At 33.1% G+C, this 21,644-nt stretch overlaps 2 protein-coding genes across 2 annotated transcripts in view; one reads left to right on the plus strand and one right to left on the minus strand.

The window, feature by feature from the left end:
* ATL1 (atlastin GTPase 1) overlaps positions 1-4,438 on the plus strand; it is a 110,910-nt gene extending 106,472 nt beyond the window's left edge. Inside the window, exon 13 of the mRNA XM_074235999.1 lies at positions 4,019-4,438. Within this exon, the coding sequence (XP_074092100.1) occupies positions 4,019-4,129 (111 nt within the window). The 3' untranslated portion in view covers positions 4,130-4,438. The remainder of the gene's footprint in view (positions 1-4,018) is intronic.
* Positions 4,439-5,546: 1,108 nt separating this feature from the next.
* The window catches only part of SAV1 (salvador family WW domain containing protein 1), a 55,762-nt gene continuing 39,664 nt past the window's right edge, over positions 5,547-21,644 (minus strand). The window contains exon 5 of the mRNA XM_074236000.1: positions 5,547-6,889. Coding sequence (XP_074092101.1) covers positions 6,688-6,889 — 202 coding nt within the window. The 3' untranslated portion in view covers positions 5,547-6,687. The remainder of the gene's footprint in view (positions 6,890-21,644) is intronic.

Consider the following 21,644-nt stretch of genomic DNA (forward strand, 5'->3'; position numbering starts at 1 on the left):
AATTATTCTTAAATCTATGTAAACAATCCTAACCTCCAGATTTGCATCTCCAGTTGACATCTCAAACTAAGTAGCTTAAACTCAAACTCAACATATCCAAAGGTGAACATTATCTTTCTAAAACCTCCCTTTTTCTGAACTTCCCTGTTCTTATATAGGACTCCACTATCCTCCTAGTCACACAGATTCATCAGTCTAATAATCATTCTTGATTACTTACTCTCTCCCCCATAAGCAATTTGTTGCCAAGTCTGCTCATTTACCTGCCTAACATTTCTCAGATATGCCACCTTCCTTCCTCCAACAATACCATAACTGATGCAGGCCCTCATCATCTCATGCCTGGACTATTATAATAGTTTCATGTTTAGTCTGTTTCAAAGCTCTTTGGATTCCTATTCCGTTCTCCATTCAGCTGCCAAATTATTCTTTCTAAACCATGTAAGATCTCTCTCTCTTTCTTCTCTCACTCCCCTTCCTTTCCTTTTTACCTCCCTCTCTCACATCTAGTCAATAAATTCTATAGACTTCCCCATACCCTAATGGGATCGAATTTAAATTCTGACAATTAAAGCCTCTCAAAACTTTCCAGTTTTTTAACCTGTTAATTCACATATATGTATTTTGTGATGTAGTGATACTATTCTCCTTGCATTTCCTCAAAAGATTACTCCATCTCTAACTCTAGGAATTTATTTACATAATTTTTTTAACATTTCTTATAAATTTTGAGTTTTAAATTCTTTTCTTGTCTTGCTACCCTCTCCCTTCATTGAGAAGGCAATTTTGTTATGTTATATATGAATAATCATGCAAAACATACACGTTAGTCATGTACATATTAGACCAAAAAAACCCAATAAAGTCAATTGGAGTTTTTTTAAATGTGCTTCAGTCCACATTCATATTACATCAGTTCTTTCTCTGGAGATAGCATTATCACTTACAGATGATCATTCAATGTAGCTACTACTGTGTACAGTGGTCTCCTAGTTCTTCTGCCTACTCTATCTGTTCACATAACTCTTTCCAAGTTTTTCTGAAAGCATCCTTATCATTTCTTTTATCACAACAGTTTTCCATCACAATCACATACTACAACTTGTTTATCCATTCTCCAGTTGATGGGCTTTGCCACTACAAAAAGAGCTACTATAACTGTTTCTATACATATATGTTCTTTTCTTTCTTTCTTTTTTAAATCTCTTCAGGATGCAAACCAAGGCTCTATAGCCATTTGGGCATAGTTCCAAATTGCTTTCCAGAATGGTTGGATCAGCCCACAACTCCACTGACAGTGCTCTGGTGTCCAAATTTTCCCACATCCTCTCCAGCATGTGTCATTATCCTTTCCTGTCATATTAGCTGATAAGTACCTTAGTTATTTTAATTTGCATTATCTCTAATCAAAAGTGATTTAGAACATTTTTATACAATTACAGATTTTTTTATTTCTAAATCTGAAATGAAAACTGTCCATTCATATTATTTGACCATAATGTAGTTCTCTTTATATTTGAAAAATATGGCTTTTATCAGAGAAACTTCCTGGGAGCATTCCCCTCCCATTCCCCCCCCCCCATTTTCTGCTTTCCTTCTAATCTTGGCTGCATTGGTTTTATATGTACAAAACCTTTTTAAAATAATCAAAACTATGTATTTTATATCATGTTTGGTCATTCCTCCTATCCAGAGATCTCACAAACTATTCCATGGCCCCCAGTTTGCTTTATGTCTAAATCTTATATACATTTTGACCTTATCTTGACATATGAACTATTGATCCATATCTAGTTTCTGTCAAACATTTCCAGTTTATCCAGCAGGTTTTTGTTTGTTTGTTTTTTTGTTTTGTTATCAAAGAGTGAGTTCTTGTCCTAAACACTAAATTGCTATGGTCATTTACTATGGTGTATTGTGTACCTAATCTATTCCATTGATCCACCATTGTATTTATTAGTCAGTACCAGATTAGATTACTGCTTTGCTATATAGTTTGAGATTTGGTATGGTCAATTACTTAAATTGTTGTTTTTGTTGTTATTTCATTGATTGCTTTGACATAAATAACCTTTTATTCTTCCAAATGAATTGGTTTTATCTAGCTCAATAAAATAATTTTTGGTAGTTTGAGCAGTATGGCACTGATAAATTTAGTCAGAATTGTCATGTTTCTTATATTGGCTCAGTCTTCCCATGACTAATTTTTTAAAAATTATTTAAATCTAACTTTATTTGTGTGAAGTGTTTGAAATTGTATTCATATAGTTCCTGAGTGTGCCTTGGCATATAGAGTCCCAAACAGTTTATATTGCCCACAGTTACCTTAAGATGGAATTTCTCTAGATCTTGCTCCTTTGTTAACAATCTATAGAAGTTTATTTTATATACTGCAACTCTGCTAAAGTTGTTCATTATTTCAACTACTTTTTAGTTCATTCTCTTGAATTCTCCAAGTATAGCATCATATCATCTGCAAAGAGTGAGTTTTGTTCCATCACTGCCTATTTTAATTCCTTCAATTTATTTTTCTTCTTTTATTGCCATAGCTAATTTTCCTATAAGATTGGAAAATTGTTTCCCTCTATCCTTTTTTGTTGGTTCTGCCATTTCATAACTCATTTTGAGATGTTAATTTAATGTTATTTGGAAGGAGATTAGGGAAAGCTCAAATAGAGTCCCTGCCATCCTGGAACAACTAGGCATTTTCACTGACCATTCGCTCTCCATCATCTCCATCTCCAAGGGTTTTTTCAGGTTTCAGCTAAAATCCTACTTTCCATAAAAGGCTTCTCTTAATCTCCCATCCAGAAGTAATTATCTCCAATTTACCTTATTTTACATAGTTGTTTTTATATTGCTCCCCTGTTAAAATTGTGTGCTTCTTTGAGGTATGGAATGTGGTTTTTGGCCTACCTTTCTATTCCTGGCACTCAGCACTGTGTTTGGCAGACTAAGTAGGAATTCAAAAAATAACTGCCTAGAACTGTTCAAAAAAAAGATGGTTAGTCCATTTGCTAATGGATTAAATAATGCAAGAGTCTTCAAGAAAGGAAACAAATTTTAGCATTAATGATTCTAACTTCTGTGTTAAAGTTTCTTGTTTTTTTTGTTATGAAGCCCTTTGAGAAGTAAATGACTTGTGAGGCAATTTCTAATGAAATAATCCCAAGTGTCTATAAGCCTTTATGCCAAGGAACATTCATCAAATGTGCTTATGACATACTGTTAAGGCAAACACTTTATATCACATTCAAAATCCTAAACTATCATGACACATTAGAATATCACATCAAATTTAGTAAAATGACATTTTAAATAGGGACATCCCTTCAAAAAAACCAGTTTAACAAAAATGATAACATGTAATCTTGGATAGGCATAATTTTATACAAAAAGGTTCTGAGCATTTTGCGAGACTTCTGGATCAATAGGAGTTGAAAGTATAATATGGCAGCTAAAAATGTTGATATGATCTTATTTGATATATGTTGTATATCTTATATATGTGCCTGAATTAAGAAAGGTATTTAAAATCCAGCATTAAATTCACAGTGAAAAAACTTAGAGAAGACATTAGATAGCTAGCTTCAGATAGTGCTATGACACAGCCAGAGGACACCTGGCTCACAGATTGTTTAAGGCTTGCCATCTGGCACTGCTACGGCAACCAAAGATGGGGACTCAAAATTCAATAAATCTAGGAGCTTTTTAGGGGTGAATTAAAGGTAATAATTTTGAATGACTCACAAATGATGTTATAAATATCCAAATGACTCTTGGCAGAAAAAAAGGTTCCCCACCCCTTTATGTGGATAAAGAATTTGGAGCAATAGAAACAACTTACAAAGAGGCCAATTTAGGCTTGATGTAAGGAATAACCTGATGGTTAAGATACCCCAAAATGGAATGTTTAAGATGCTAAAGAAGAACAAATTTTAAATATGATTATGTTTGGCCTACTTAAATGTTTAATAAAATTAAATATACTTTTCAAATTTTTCTTTTGTGCTTTCAGGCTTTATATAAACTCTACAGTGCAGCATCAACCCATAGACATTTGTATCATCATGCCTTTCCTGCATCAAAATCAAACTCTACTGAAGAACCAAAATGGAAGAAAATGTAATCCACATTTTTAAAATAGGTGCATGAACATTTATCCATTAAATCAGTTACATGCATCCATGTACATATTTTAAAATATTTAAGACTAAAATGAAAGGTTGAGAACTGTCTGTTTCCTTTTTACTTAAGTATTTAATAAACAAACAGAAGCATGGTTTCCCAATTTTTTCTGTGACAAATTATTGTTAATATTAAACCATATTCTCTTATTTATTAATATAATATGTGTTCCACTTGAATTTACAACTAATACTATTGACTTGTAATTAATTTAAATGTGTAATGGTATTCCTACAAGTTTCTATATTTGATTTCTGAAGAAATAAAGTCATTCATAAAAGTATTTGTATATTATAGTAATCCAATGTTTGATATATACTACATCATCTTATATGTATTATGAACTCTTAAGTACACTTGATAGATTTCATTTACTGTGTCTAAAACTAAAGATTTTTTCCTTATCATGATTAATGTAGTGCTTCTAATTATCATAAATGAACAAAAAAGAATTTTGTATACATATATGAAAGTTTCTCTGTCCTGCATTCTTTTTTTCCATTTAGAAATATATAAAAGTATTCCTTACAGCTTTATTCTTTGACCAGGTTGAACAATTATTAAAATTTACTTTCCTGAGAAATTGATTCTAAGTCATTAGAGTATTTAAGAGGTTTGAAGAAAGTTTGATAAGGGTTATCACAATTTATAAAACTGTAAAATACCACTATATTTTTACAAAAATTGGACTTCGTTAAAAATGTTCTTTGAGATTTTTTTTAAATGTAGGCAATTTCCCTCTATATCTAAAGATCACTTGATAAATGAGACTAAAATGTTCATTTTAATCAGCAATAGGTTAAACACAGACTTATAAATAAACACGTTGGAAAGCACAAGTTAAGATTTCCAAAGTAACTGATCATTTAGTACTCTTATCAAACTTCATATGAAAGAAAAATGTCCCTAGAGGGAAAACAAAATATACTCTAATATTACCTAATTTCCTTTAAAAAAAAAAGGAAAGAAAAAATCTCTAATCCTAATTAGAATAATATGAATGGGGGGAAAAAAGGAGAATTTGTTTCCTATACAGGATAAGAGAGTTCTTTAAGGTTTGTATGTCCAGTATATACTATCTACTATACATTGAAGACAACAGAAAATAATAATTTTCACTGTCAGTGATATTTTTAATTATTTCAATTACTCTTGTACCCTACTGCTTTACTCTTGGATAACATGAACTCAAGCAAATCTACTTAAATTCCATAAAACTATAATTAACAAGCTTATAAAATGAAAAATCTATAGGCATTAATGAATTTTAATAAAGTAAATTAGACTCACACTCTACTGTAATTGTATTATCAATAAAAATAATTGATTAAAAAATAACTCATTCTGAAAAAACAAAAATTTGAAATTTATTAATATATTGTGATTTATAAGGAAATGTTACATGAAATCGTTGTAAGTATTGCACTAAACATGATCCTAAACATTTAGACAACTTATGGAACAAATAAAAAAGTAATTCAGAAGAATAGTTTAGTTATACAACCCAAAAGCTTTTTGAAAAACTCTTACAAGATGGAAACATGTTTTTCTTTTGAATCCCTGATCTTTAGTTTGACAGCTTAAATCAACTTGTCAATATCCCAGGTTATCAGTCTACTATGTTTGGACAAAAAAGACCACAATGACTACATTAAGTTGTGTTTCTCCAACATTGTACTAAGATTGGTACAAGTCATGGGCCAAATAGAACCTTAGAGTTCAACTAGTCCAAGTCCATCATTGTATGTGGAACTGAAGTACAGGGAAGTCAAATGAAATGCCCAAGGTCATACAGGAAACAAATGACAATGAAATTCTGACCCTCTTTCCTATGTACACTGTGTCCCAGAGGTAAGGCTTGTGCCTCAGGATACTTAGTACTTTAGTACCTCTCACTCATATGCTAAAGAATGTTTTTGCAAATGAACTGAGGACATCTTTAACTATAAAGCTTTCTTGAAGTTTTTAAAGTAAAAATGAAAAGTTCATTATATGAAAATTATAAGTGATTCCCCCATTTTGACATATTTTGTTATCCATATCATTTCAATTTAGTACACAAAGAGCCACAAATATCTAAGTATACATTTGTATGCACACATGTGTATATCGGACTTGATTTTTCTATACCCGTTTCTCAATTTTAAGAGACTGGCAAATGATGACTCTGTGTTTAGTAATAGTTTTTTGGAAATGACAGTGTTCCGCATTACATTTATAAAAATTCATAAGGCAGTTTCCTAAACAATACAACTTTTAGAAGGTAATGCTGGAACCAAGTAATCTCAATACTACCTGGCTTTCAAGGGAATAACCTAAATTTATATTTTTATTCAATAAAAGGAGTTTTTTATTCTAAACCAAATACATGTAGAATTACATTTAATAGTGCAATATCAATAAAATGAAAGTTGCTTTTCTTAGCCAAAACAGTTTTTTTAAAAGTGAAAATATTTTAAAGTCATTATAAAACTTCACAAATTTTCATTAAAAATTATCTTAAAAATTTTTGCCATGTTGCTGGGCATACCACTGCTGTCTCTGTTTGCGGTTTTCTAATTCTGTGAGAAGAGCTTCTCTGTATGCTTCATACAATTTAACAATACGTTCCAGTTCTTTCATGAAGAGTAGCTTTAGCATTCCTTGGTATGTATCAAGGTCAGCAAGCTGGAAGAGTTCCCATTTCAGAATATGATCATATCTGTTTTAAAAACATAAACAGAAAATATATATATCCATTATATTTTAAAGACAGATTTTTTGCAACATGAATTATTCCATTTTTCCAACAAAAAAATTACACATAAGGAATACTAGCTTAGAAATACCCATCACATCATTAACTACAAAGTAAAGTTCTTAAGAGAAGGTAATAACTATACTTAGTACTACTTCATTTTGACTTAGGTTATACACACATTGTCTTTAATTTCCATTAAGAGATGGTCTGATATTTACATTATCAAAGAAGTAGTGTAGCATGTTGTATAGTGAATTGACTTCAGAGTTAGGAAAACCTATCTCTGATACGTTCCGGATATGGGAACCTGGGTACTTAAATGTCTGTGTAATTCTCCAAGTTTCATTAGATGCTGATCCTCAATGGTAGAGGAAGAGAACCATTAAACTGAAGTCAATAAGTATTAAATACCTACAAAGTAACAAGCATAGTCTTTTTTTTTGTGGGGGGGGTTTGTTTTTAGGTTTTTGCAAGGCAAATGGGGTTAAGTGGCTTGCCCAAGGCCACACAGCTAGGTAATTATTAAGTGTCTGAGACCGGATTTGAACCCAGGTACTCCTGACTCCAAAGTTGGTGCTTTATCCACTATGCCACCTAGCCGCCCCTACAAGCATAGTCTTAACCAATGGTGATGTGAGAAATGTAAACCATTCTCTTCAAGTATTGAGGTAAACAAAGACACCCAATTGCTACTCTTGAGTTTACATTCTAACAGGAGAAAATATGTTCATAGCCAGTTATGTAGAGAACATGCATAAAGATAATGTGAAAGCTTAAAGCAGAGATATTTTCTTAAAGATAGAAAATTATGGCATAATAAATTATACAAGTTCATAAAAAGATCTTACACAAAGATACCTAAGGGGTAGACCACTAAGAAACACAAATCAAAATAGAGCCTCAGAGAGAAAAAATGTCCTAGACACAAGTATCACAAGAATATTTGGAAGAAATGAAACAAGATGGAGTCACAGTAAGGAGACCAAACAAGATTTGGCAGCAACTCTAATGAAGAGGCAAGCATGAAATAAAATGTTTTAAAGGGAAAATAATGGTCTTTCAACCAAATAATCTGGCAAAACTAAGTAATCCTAGAGAAGAAAGAATAGACATTTGCTAAATATTCCTAATGAAAATAAAAGCTAAACACATCTGAAGGGACTATGTAGGGATGAACTGTTAATATGCTAATAGAGGGACAAAACTCAATTATCTCCTTAGAACCCTAATATATTTAAGGATCAGAGAGAAAAGTAAATATGTCAGAGAAGTTTAAGATTGGTTTTGCTCTCTCATACTCTCAAAGAACCATCACAAAGAAATAGATGAAATGAAAAGAAGGTGCAAAGGAACAAACTTCCTATCTAATCTTCATATTTGTAAAAAAAGATTAGAAGGAAAGAAGACAGAATGAAAGATAATATACAATCATAATCATAAAAAGAATGGGATAATCTCCCCCATAAAATGAAAGAGCATAATATACTGGAAAACATAATCAAACACTAAGCTGACACTAGAAACATAAAATTTCACAGGGATGTATGTGAGGAATATGGGGGGGGGGGGGTGTTTAGTTTTCACAAGACTGAATGGAGATTGTTGCTTTACATTACAAAGTCTGGGGTCTGTCTGTATTGGTGTTTATGGGCAAGTATGTGAGTGTAAGACAAAAGAATTGGCCCCAATCAGATCAAAACCTGAGATTAGACCAGGTCTGCCCCACCAAGTTCTGAGTTAACCTAGGGTCTGTGTACTTCTCTTTTGCACCTGCTCAAGGAAGTTACGGCTCACTTCCCCTTGTGTTCACTGTTATAATGAGCAGGGTGGGGAAAATGAATAGGGCTGAATCTATAAATTAGGCTGTGACCCTGGTGAATGACTGGCATGCAGGAATAGGAATGTGCTTTCAAACTGCAAATTACTGTGATTCGAGGCCTTTCCTTAGAAGAGGAGGTCCTTCTTTAATCACTCTGGATTAAGTATTTATAATGATAAGCCATTGATAACAATGCATAATAGGAAGCTGTAACAAAATTAATTATGGTTCATCTGAACTCAGGCAGTAATAATGATATCACAAAAAATTACAGTGAATATAGACATGAAAAGAGATAAGCAAGGAAGCAATACTATGCTTAAAGGAAACATAGGTAAAAAATCAAGAGCAATACTTGATAGTCCCTAAATAGCAAATTATCTAAATAAGAAAAAAAGGAAATAGAAAATTTTAATCAAATCGCAGGAAATAAATTTCTCCCAGACCAAAATAAAGATTTCAATAGAGTTTAAGAATAATAAAAGATGCTAAATCCCTAGTGATTGCTGAAATGGAATTAAAAAAAAAACCTTATCGTGTACGACTGTAAAGAACTCATCAAAAATTCAGAAAAGAAAAAAATACTAAACATTTTTAACAATCAAATACAACAAAATTTATATTCAAAAAGAGACCTTTGAAGAAAGAATTAAAATGTAACAATAAAACAAACATAAGTCTAAAAAAGAAACAAATTAAGAGAAAAAATGGGAAATTTCATCAAAGAACTATGAGAAAGTATATCAAAACTTATGAGTAAATCAGTTCTTAGGGGGAAAAAAAATCAACATCCTTAAATAGTTTTCATCAAAAAACAAAGAAAGAATAAATAAATGATGTGGGCATTTTTTGTTAATTTGTACATACAAAAAAACTCAAACTAAAGATTAAAGCAGAAATTCTAAAATTTATAGGAGACATTAATAAATTTTTAAATGGAATTGATAAGCACAGATTTAAAATAAAAAAACAATGAAATAGTTTACATTATTTAGATGAAAAACAAAACTTTCATTTAAAAAATGAAAGGGAAAGGAGATTTTTTTTAATTGAGGAAATAAGGAAATTTTCAGCAATTTTTTTGCCCAACTATATTCCAACAAAATCAAAAACTTAGAGGATATGGATAAATACAAAAATAAAGATATGAAGATAAACAAAAGAAGAAATATACTACGGAAAAATCTAATATTTTAAAAAATAAATAGAACAATCCATATATAAATTCCCTCTTTGAAGAAAAAAATACATATAGGACTATATGAACTTATAAGTGAATTCAAGGAATAATTAATTCCAATATTACATAAACTTTGCAATAATAAATCAATGATAAAAATATGATCTTGTTACCTGATCCACACAGTAGAAAAACTAAACTATAAATCAATATACCAAATAGACAGTTATCAAAAAAAAAATTTAAACAAAATATTAGCAAAATGGGTAAAACAACATATTAGATTATCCAACTATAATGAGTTTGAATATATACCTGGAATATTGGCTAATTCAGTCTAGGATTATAAATATAATAACACATTAATTCTAACAATAAAGATGATATAGTTATAGAAATAAATACTAAAAAGGCTTTTGAAAACTTCCAATATCCACTGCTATTAAAAAAAATTAGATTGGGAATAAACTTTTCTTCAATATAGCAAAGAATATCTTACTAAAACCAGGAATGAATATTTTATCTAATGAAGAAAAGGCAGTGTTTCTATCAAAACCAGGGGTAATATTACAACATAATTTAACATAATGTCAGAAATTCTAACTAGAGCAATAAGGCAAAAAAAATAAAGGGAAGAAAGCATAAGGAAGGAGTAACAAAATTATTGTTTTTTAAAGATGATATGATGAAATATGATATGATGAAATAGACAGAAAACCCTAAAGAATTAACTAAATGAATTTAAAACAATTAAAAACCAATAAAATTGAAGTATTTAATATGAATCCACATAGTCATTATTCTTATATATTGTCGATAAAATCCAGAAGAAAGAGAAAGAATAAGAAATTGCAATCAAAATAACTATGAAAGGTACCAAAATATTAGGGAGTTTATCTACCAAAACACACTCAAGAACTTTACTAATTCGTTATAAAATATTCTTTACAAAAGTATGTAGACAGACCTAAATAATTGGAGAAAAAGGCAGACCAAGTCAATGTATTAAAAATGACAGTGCAAAAAAATTAATTTACTTATTCAGTGATGAACCAAGGCACCAAAGAATTATTATTATTCATAACAATGAAATTCATTTTTAAGAGCAAAAAGTCAAAAATTTTAATATATGAAGTGATTAAAATGGGAAGAAAGGTGATCTGGAAATCCCAGACCTCTGTATTAAAAAGCAATAATCAAAACAACTTCATATTAGTTAAAGAGAGAAAGGGGGGGGGGGAGAGAGAGAGAGAGAGAGAGAGAGAGAGAGAGAGAGAGAGAGAGAGAGAGAGAGAGAGAGAGAGAGAGAGATCTAATAATAGAACAGAAGAGAAAATTAATAGAGTAACATCAAATAAAATCAGAAAATCAGATTCCAGACACTGGGGAAGACCCTCACTACTAGATAAAAACTGCTGGAAAGTAGTTTGAAAGAAATGAAGACTAATGACTCACAATGTTTATTAAGACAAATTTCAAATGAATATATGACTTAAAACATAAAAGATAACATCATAAACAAATAAGAAGAGCAAGGAAGAAATTGCATTTCAGGTAATGAACATCATGACAAAACAGGATAGATTCCTCTATCATTAAAGAAAATAGAATGGGCAATTTTGGTTATACAAAATTAAAACACTTTTTGCAGAAAACTAATGCAGGTAAAATAAGAGAAATTGGGTTATTGAGGAAGTTTCTCTGAAGAAATTCTCATATCTAAGATTTATAAAGACCTGATCAAAGGTATAATCGGATCCAGCTTTGAAGCTAAAATATGAACAGTAATTTTCAAAAGAAATATAAGCTAATAATCACCATATGAAAAAATATACCAAATCACTTAAGTGACTAAGGTTCTCACAATCATCAAAATGACAAAGTTGAGAAAAAGAAGAAAATAGCAAAAGTTTATAGTAAAACAGGCATTTCAAAAGTGCTTAGGTCAAGCTGTGAGTGAATCCTACAATTTTGGAAAATAATTTGGAATTTTGTTCCAGAAGTCGCTAAACTGTTATCCTTTGACTCAAAGATAACCAAAAGAAACCAGAGAAAAAGAAAAAAAAAGAACCAATAATTGGTTCAAAATATTAAATAGGAGCTCTTTTTATAGAAATCTAAAACAGGAAACTAAAGGGACCCCTTAAGGAATAATTAAATGAATTGTAGCATATGAACATAAAAGAATATTATTACTCCAGAAGAAATCGTGAAATAGACAGTTTTTAGAGGAATCTGGGAAGATGGTTTTGAAATTGTGGATGAAAAGTGGACAGAAATAGAACAACCTGTACAATGACAAAAACATTTTAAAAGAAAATAATTTTTGAAGAAATTAAATGGATTTACATCATTTTACAAGTGATTCAATTTTGTAACTGACCTTATTCTGTATTAATGCCTCATTTTGTATAATTGCTCAAATATTTGTTTCTCTTTAACTGAACTAAGCTTAGAAGTTCAGTTGTCCTGCATTTAATCATTGTTCTTTTCTTACCTCAAAGAAATGTGTTATCCTTGACACAGGTGGATAACAGAGAGTCTGGTCCACAATCACTAACCTTGCAAATGGACTCAATCAATGAATATTTTAGTCACAGTTCAGCAAGCCCTCTAAAGTAATTAAAAGAAAACTTATTATCCTTCATACCTCAACTTCTAGAAAAATACCAAGACATCTGGTATAATTTTTTTAAGTCCTGAAGACTTTCAAAGAGAGGACAGAGAGAGGCAAATGAAAAGTCTCCCATAAAAAGACAGAACACTGAGTCTGGAGTCAAAAGGATAAATCCAAATTCAGCCTCAGACACTCCCCAGTTGTGAAACCCTAGACAAATCATTTATTAAATTCTCAATGTAATCAAGATATTAATAGCACCTTCTTTCCAGGGTTTTTGTGAAGATTAAATGAGATAATACTTATAAAGTGCTTAACATGACATATGGCACATAGTAGGAATTAAATAAAATCTTAATCTCTTCACAAATTCTTTTCCCAAAACGTAAGGTCAAGAAAATACAAAAAAAAAATTTTTGTATTTGCCCGAATTTTTGGATAAAGAAAATAAAGCAGTAAACAAAAAAATTCACAGAAATATAAATTGAAAGGAAAATGACTAAAAGTTATTTGACTATTACTTCTGAAAATTATGAAACTATTAACTGAATTAATGAGCTATTGTTTTGATAAAGTATTTTACCTTATTATTGTTAAAAGAAAATTTTGTTTCAACTGTGCAAGAATTTCAATGTTTGGAGAATTCTTAGCGAAATCCTTGCACAAAATGAAGGTATAATTTTCAAGCCTCCTTCATGTAAGGATATCTTTATATAAATTAATCTGGAAGTCTTACAGCCAATTAGCCTGGGCTGTTCAAATGAACAGCAGGATTATTTCTAGTGATATAAAGAAAAAATATATTAAGTAAATTTTAAAAGTCTGATAAACTTTATTATTTTGACAAGGCTGATTTAATTGGGTATGTTCTCTCTGACTTAGAAAAATCAAGATTCTTCCCTGTTATAAAAACCTTTTAGACAAGGAAGGTGGTACTTAGAAACTTTGTGGTACAGGTGTATCTGTACAACCAAACTGTTCATCACTGAGAGGGATATAGGTGGAAAGGGAGGGTGGTGGAAAATGAGGCAGTTGAATTCTAAAAAGCTTTCATGACATAGAATAAAAGGAAAAAAGAAACTGGTAATTAGGGATTTGTTTTTTTCTTGTTTTTAAAAACTTGGAATTTATGATACTTAAAGCTTAGGCAGAATAAGAGATATGTTGTTTTAGAAGTTAAGAAAAGTTAATACTTTTTAAAAGGGAGCAAGTTTTATAAAAGTTTTCTGTAAAATTTTCATCTGTAAGCTAACTCATTATAATAATATTTTGATATTGATAACAATTATGTCCAACATATTGTGATTAATGAGATATGGGGACCATGAATATTTTTTTTAGGTTTTTGGTTTTGATTTTTTTTTTTTGCAAGGCAAATGGGGTTAAGTGGCTTGACCAAGGCCACACAGCTAGGTAATTATTAAGTGTCTGAGACCGCATTTGAACCCAGGTACTCCTGATTCCAGGTGTTTTATCCACTGTGTACCTAGCTGCCACAGACCATGAATATCTTTGAAGTTCTCATTATTTAGTTTCCTGCTTTGAAGTAGATTTTGCTCTTTAAGAGAAACAGTTAAGTAGTTCTCAGGCTTAAAACCAGTGATCTTGCTGTTTTGACATTAAGTTTTGCTATCATTCCAGGACCTAAGAAAAATGCAATTCCCAAAGAATCTCTTTTTTTTACAAAGTTAAAATTAAGAACTTCTTTTGCTGTTCTGTTTTTGCTCTAAGAAACAAGATTTCTGTATAGCAATATCATTTTTTTTTAGGTTTTTGCAAGGCAAATGGGGTTAAGTGGCTTGCCCAACGCCAGACACCTAGGTAATTATTAAGTGTCTGAAACTGGATTTGAACCCAGGTACTCCTGACTCCAGGGCCGGTGCTTTATCCACTGTGCCACCTAGCCGCCCCTTAACCATATCATTCTAATGAAGACTGATTCACGAGCTATCAGATTTAGATTTTTGATTCTTTAATCTGAAATTAGAATATGTATAGATATATGCAAAATACTTAAGAGTCACCTAAGTTCAGAGAATAGCAGTCTATGTCTATTTGCACCTAGTTAATAAGCAATGTTTCATAAAATAATTATATGCCATTTGTAATTATTGTATTTATACATCCCAAGCATTTGTTATTTATTATTAAGCATTTTAAAGCAAAATCATTTGGGCAATATTGACAAGATAACTTGTTATTTTTCTATGGATCTTTTACTAATGTTAAAGTGAGATTATAATCACTGTATGGGATATTTTGATACTTTGGAACTGAATTCACCTGAAGCTGATTATGGGAAACTTGCTATTGAAGGATCTTACAGGCCTGTTAACTGATTTCTTCTAAGTCTGCCTCCAAATATGATCATCAAAGGAAATTCTGTTGGATCTATAATCTCAGCAACCCAATGAGGTTCTATATGCACACACTGCAGGTGAGGTTCTAAAGGGAAAGAATGACTATTAGGATGAAAGTGCGGTAGGATTATCCTGGCATGGCACATACAATATCCTACCTGGCAGACTTGAAGCCTGGCTCAATGCAATTGACCTCTATATGACCTTTGCCTGGAACTGATATCTCAAAAAATAAGAGGCATAAAGAATATTGTCTTCTAAGCACTTATCAAGTGTTTTTTCTTTAACCATGAAGTTTTGTATTTTAATTTTAATGTTTTAGGGACTTTTCATTTTGGGATTCAATCAGGAGGCAATTAAGGATATCTTTCTGTATTCATTTTTCCTTATGGCTCTAAAACATAAGCAATTTTCTCATAATTTCTTGAAATATTTTAACAAAGCTTTTATTGACTGTGATTTCTATGGCCATTTTCTGACTTTTTTATTATTTCTACTTGATTCGTTTTCCAGGTCAGTTGTTTTTGATACTGTATTCATTATGTTTGGGGGAGATTTTTCTGTTCTTCTAATCATCTGATTTCTTCATTGAGTTTCAGGATATTCAGTTTCTTAGTGAAGATCCCCAAAATCTGTTTTGAAGTATCAGTTCTCCTATTCTTTTCTCCTTAAATATTCTATTTTATATCTCTTTTAGGTACCATTATTCTTGAATAAACTATTCAATGCACAACAATGGCTCTTTGAAATGATCTCATCCTTCCTCAAACTTACCATGGATCCCATTCCCACATTTCAGCTAAGACCTTTCTTCATGTTTCACTGTAAAAATAGAGGATATTCACCAAGAGCTGCCTCTTCTCCCATCTTCCTCCCTCATTATCTCACTTAGATGCCTTCTGCTATCATCTCCTCCTTCAGCCCTGTCTCACATATTAAAGTGGCCTTTCTCTTTGCCAAGGCAAATCCCTCTATGCATACAAGGGATCCCATTCCATTCTGTCTTCACAGACTGTTATCATCTTCATTATCTTAATTTTCTCACTGTCTACTGGCTACTTCTGTACTTTCTGTAAAGATATTCATATTTCTGTCATTCTCAAAAAAAAAACTCACTTCATCCATCCATCCTCCTCAGCTGTCATTCAATATCCTGCCTTTATGGTTAAACTCCTTAAGAAGGAGTTAATGGAAATAATGGACAATACAAGAATATACTGGGAGAAAGAAAAAGGAGAGGTAGAATGGGCTAAGATATTTCATGTAAAAGAGGTAAGAAAAAGCTATTGCAATGGAGTGAAAGGGGGGAGATAAGGGGGAATGAATGAGCCTTCATTCTCATCAGAAATGGTATAGAGAAGCAGCTAGGTGGTGCAGTGGATAGAGCACCAGCCCTGGAGTCAGGAGTTCAAATCCAGCCTCAGACACTTAATAATTACCTAGCTGTGTGACCTTGGGCAAGTCAATTAATCCAACTGACTTGCAACAACAACAGCAACCAAAAAACAGAAGTGATATACAGAGGAAATAACACACATTCTCAATAGGGTATAGAAATCTATATTACCCTGGAGGATAAAAAAGGAGAGGAAAGGGATGGGAGAAGGGATGGGGGGGCAGCAGGTGATAGAAGAGAGGGAAGATCATAGGAAAGGGTATTTCAGATACAACACACTTTTGAGGATGTTAGAGTGAGAGGATAAGGCAATCAATCCCAAAGATAGAGTTGATGGTATCTGAATATAGACTGAAATATATTCATTTTTTCTCTCACTTTATTTTTTTGAGGTTTCTCTATCTTTGTGGGGGAAGGAGGATATTTACTCTTACAAGACCATTGTAGTAATGTGAAAAAATAAATTAAAAAATTTAAAAGGTAATCTAAAATAGGTGCTTTCATTTCCTTTTTTCTCACAATCTTCTGAATTCTCTACAATCTGACTTCTGACATTATCATTCAACTAAAAACACTCCTTGCAAAATTATCAATGATCTTTTATTTGGCCTCCTCTATCTGCCTCCAAATGACTTCCACTGACACAGGGCATCTACTACTTCCTGCTACTATCTCATAGATGAGAAGTTTTCCAGGTGAAAAGAAAAATAGTTCTTCTGATCCATATATCTTTTGCCTTCTATCTCCTGTTGAGCAAAGTCCCCTGAGGGGAGGTAGCTAGGATCTGGATTGGGCATCTTCCACCTGTCCCAAAGCAATGACTTCTATCTCCATGAGCAAGAAGGAAATTCCATCTCCTGTAGCCAGTCCAAACTCCCACCTGGAACAAGGAGAACCTCCCAAGCAAAAAAGAGCAATCTACTGTATGACTTCAGGTCTTTCATCCCATAACTAGACCTGTTCCTTGAGCTACAATCTTATCCTACCTATTATCCTACCTAATTTCTAGTCTTTGTAGGGAAGAGGAGTTATGGTACAGGACCCCCCACCTAATCATTTGATTATGTGCCTCCCATCTCATACTGTACTTGCTTCTAGCTTGATCTCTAATTGATAAGTATGTATAAAATAATCTTATTTTATACATACATACATATATATGTATAATGGTAACCATCTCTAGGGCAGAGGAAGGGGGAAGAAAAAAAGGAAAAAAAGATTTATGTAATTTTATATATTTAAAAGGAATAGCAAATTGTACATAATAAATCTGTAGTTTGATATGCAATCATCTTTTTTCTTTTACTATGTTATTGTAATGCTTGTTTTATTCCATAAATTTTAAAAAAATAATGGCAATGTTTGTTTTATTCCATAAATTAAAAAGAAAATAAACAAATGAATAAAAAGGAAACTAAATATAAATATTTAATTAATTAAATTAATATTCATAATATATACTTTATAATATATAAATCAATAGATATAAATATTATCACATCTGATCATACCCTTCACATATCAGATCCGGAACCCTACAGATTATCATCCAAATCCTATTACCTACTCTCTGCCATCTAATTCTTCATTTCCATCTTCCTCAATTCTCTTTCCCCAGAGTTTCATCCCAACTCCACCTACCCCTTCTAATGCACCTTTTCCCATAAGAAACAAATTTCCCTTCATCCAAAATCTTTTCTACTCCTACTCTTGTCTTCTACCAATCACTGAAATTTAATGACACAGCTTCCTTGGTCACCCATTCAGGTATTGGCTACATTTTCACTCATTCTCTGAAGGTAGTTGAGTTGGAATAATCCCTGCTCCCCATTGCCATTTCCAGGTTCTCCCTTACGAGATCCACTGGTCTTCATATCGATCTTCAATCAAAACCTTGTTAGTTGTTGTCTACAAATCCCAAGTCACTACTATTCCTTCCTCAATAAGTTCAGCACACAGTCCACAATTTTTCACTCTTATGCAACTTCTGCCCTCATTACTAGGAGATTCAGAACCCTCATCACATAGTTACTCAACTTACTTCCACCCCACCCAGCCACACCAAAAGATTGTTATACCTTTAATCTACTCTTTGCCCTCAACATAACTTCCAATCCCTTTACCACTCAATTTTCTGCCAAGCCATCTTCACTAGCCACACTCTCTCTTCTCCCTATATATACCTTTTGGTGAACCAATCCAACTTTATCAATTATACCCAGTCAAGTCTCAGCCTTCTACCATTTGCCACTTTCATTCCTACAGTTATGCTACTGAATAAAGATGAAAAAATTCACACTCACATTCTGATTGGATCCACTATAAAGTTATGCTATACAACCTCAATGGATCCTCATTGCTCCTTAACAATTCTACTATATCTCCCTTATCACCTCATGATTTTACTCAGCCTATTAAGCTCTTCCCTCTCATATTTTTCTATCCTTCACTTTTTTTTTCAGGTTTGTTGTTTTTTTTTGCAAGGCAAATGTAAATAAGTGGCTTACCCAAGGCCACACAGCTAGGTAATTATTCAGTGTGTCTGAGGCTAGATGTGAACTCAGGTACTTCTGACTCCAGGGTGGGTGCTCTATTCACTGTGCCTAGTCAACCCTCTCATATTTTCTATGGCCCCCCTTACCCCCACTCTACGCTCTCAGCTAAGAACCTTTTTTTTTTGCAAGGCAATGGGGTCAAGTGACTTGCCCAAGGCCACACAGCTAGGTAATTATTAAGTATCTGAGGCCGGATTTGAACTCAGGTACTCCTGACTCCAGGGTCAGTGCTCTATCCACTGCACCATCTAACCGTCCCCTCTCAGCTAAGAACCTTGCCTTGTATTTTACAAAAAAAATTTAGGACATTTTCTTAGAACTTTTTCTCCCCTCTTCCTCATCTCCTATCACTCAGATGCCTTCTGCCACTAACTCTATCCATACTCTGTCTCACATAATTCTTATCAAGGCTAATATGTTCAAGAGATCCCTTCTAATCCCATCTCCTCCAACAGATTGCCTCTTCTGACATTCCCACTCATTCACTTATTTTTATTATCCCATCTACTAACCCATTCCTTATTGACTGCAAATATGCCCATTTCTCCTTCATCCTCCTCAAAACCCACACTTGAGCTATCCATCGACACTATCTCTTCTGCTCTTTGCAGCTAAACGCCTTAAAAAGGTTATCTACAACAGGTGCTTTCACTTTCTTTTTCCTATCTTCTTATCCTTTTACAATTTATCTTCTGATTGTGCATCAAAAGTGCTTGCTCCAAAGTTACTTAACAAGAACTTCTTAGTTGCCAAATTCAATGGCCTTTTTTCAATCCTCATTCTCTTTGACCTCTCACCAGTTGATCATAATATCTTCTCTCTAGGTTTTCAGTGTTCCTTCTCTCCTGGTTCTCCTCCTACCTATCTGACTGCTCTTTCTCAGTCTCCTTTCTGGATCCTCATCCAGATCTCTAATATCAGAAAAGTAACAAACTCTCTAATCATAAGTGTTCCTCAGGAATATGTCTTCTCATCTCTCTATATACTACTTTACCTGGTGATTTCATCAGCTCCAATAGATTCTATTATCTGTTAATTCTCTGTTGATTATGCTGATGATTCTCTAATCTACCCAACCTGTCCCAAACTCTGCTGACCTCCAATTTCACATCTCCAACTGTCTTTCAGACACTTAGAACTAGATGCTCACTAAACATCTTAAATTCAATATGTAGAAAGCTGAATTCATTGTTTTTCCATCTTAACTCAGTACTAGCAACCTAGCAACATTCCTCACTATCTCTCACTTCTCATATCCAATCTGTTTCCAAAGTCTATCAGTCTATCGTTTTTGCAATATCTGTCAAATATGTCCCCTCTCTCCTCTGATACTGTCCCAAGTTTAAAGCAAGCCTTCCTCACCTCATACCTAGCCTAGACTACTGTAAAGTCTGCTGGTGTGTGCTTGATACAGTCTTTTCCCAGTCCTATACATCTTCTATGTAGTCATAGAGTAAATGTGATCTTATTAAAGCACAGGTTCAAGCCTGTCATCCCCCTACTCAATACACATCAGTGTCTCCAAACTGTCTCCAGGATCAAATACAAAAATACCTACTTGGCATTCAAAGAACATTATAACCTAGCCCCCTTCTACATTTCCAGTCTTTTTTTTTCCCCCACCTTAGTCTTTAATCCAGTGGCCTCCTAGCTTTTCTAGGAACAGGACTCCATTTCTCAGCTCCAGGCATCCTCTCTGGCTGCCCCCCCATATCGGGAGTGCTCTCATTCCCTAACTCTACCTAATATCCTTGTTGGCTTTCTTTAAGGTCCAATGTCATCTTTTACTAGAAAAATTCTCCAACCCCACTGAATTCTAAGGTCTTTCCTCTGTTAAGGATTTCCTTTTTACTTTGTTTATATATCGCTTTGTATATGTTTGTTTACATGTTGTCTTCCCCATTGGCATGTAAGCATCTTGAAGACAGGCATTGTTTTTTGCCTTTTTACTTCACAGTGTCTGGTACATAGTAAGCAATTAACAAGTGTGTTATGATTGAATCTATTGTCTAAGATTTCAACTTTCTTAACCTCTCTATAGATGCTGAATTGTTAATCATTCTCTTCACCTTGATACTTTCTTCTACTTTTCCTTTTTTTGACATTGCTCTCTCTTGAGTCCTCCCACCTGTCTGGCTGCCCTTCCTCAACCTCCTTTGTTGGATCATCATTCAGGACAGGCCCACCAAATATAGGGTGGCCCCAAAGTTCTGTCCTGAGTTCTTTTTTCTTCATGGTTCTGTCCAGAATTCTTTTTACTTCTCAGTTGCATTTTATCTTCATCTTATCTCATCTCATCTCTCATTAATTACATTTCTCTCTAATGAGTCTTTTTCTAATCTACCAGGCCCTCTATTGTCATGTCTCCAACTACTGTCTACTTGGATCTTACAAGCTTCTAAACTCAACAAACACAAAACTGAATTAATTATCTTCCCTTTCCTCCCTTTCCTTCCCTTTTCTTAACTTCATATTATTGTTGAGGGAACCACAAGCCTCCCAAGTCACCCAGGTTCACAAATTCTGGGTGATTCTTAACTCTTCACTCGTTCACTGATTTAATTTTGCCAAGAACTGATTTTACCTTTGCAATATCTCTTATAATTATTCCCTTGTTTCCTCTGACATAACCATCAGCCTGCAGCAGGTCCTGATGATCTCATTTTTGGATTAGTATAGTATCCTGTTGGTTGGTCTCCCCAACACAAGTCTATCCGGAGGCTAAGGATCTCAGGACCCAGGTCAGGATTCAACTGTCAAAATGATCTTCCTAAAGCACAGGTCTGAAG

This window comes from Macrotis lagotis, chromosome 4, assembly GCF_037893015.1.
Source record: "Macrotis lagotis isolate mMagLag1 chromosome 4, bilby.v1.9.chrom.fasta, whole genome shotgun sequence".
Classification (NCBI taxonomy): Eukaryota; Metazoa; Chordata; class Mammalia; order Peramelemorphia; family Peramelidae; genus Macrotis; species Macrotis lagotis.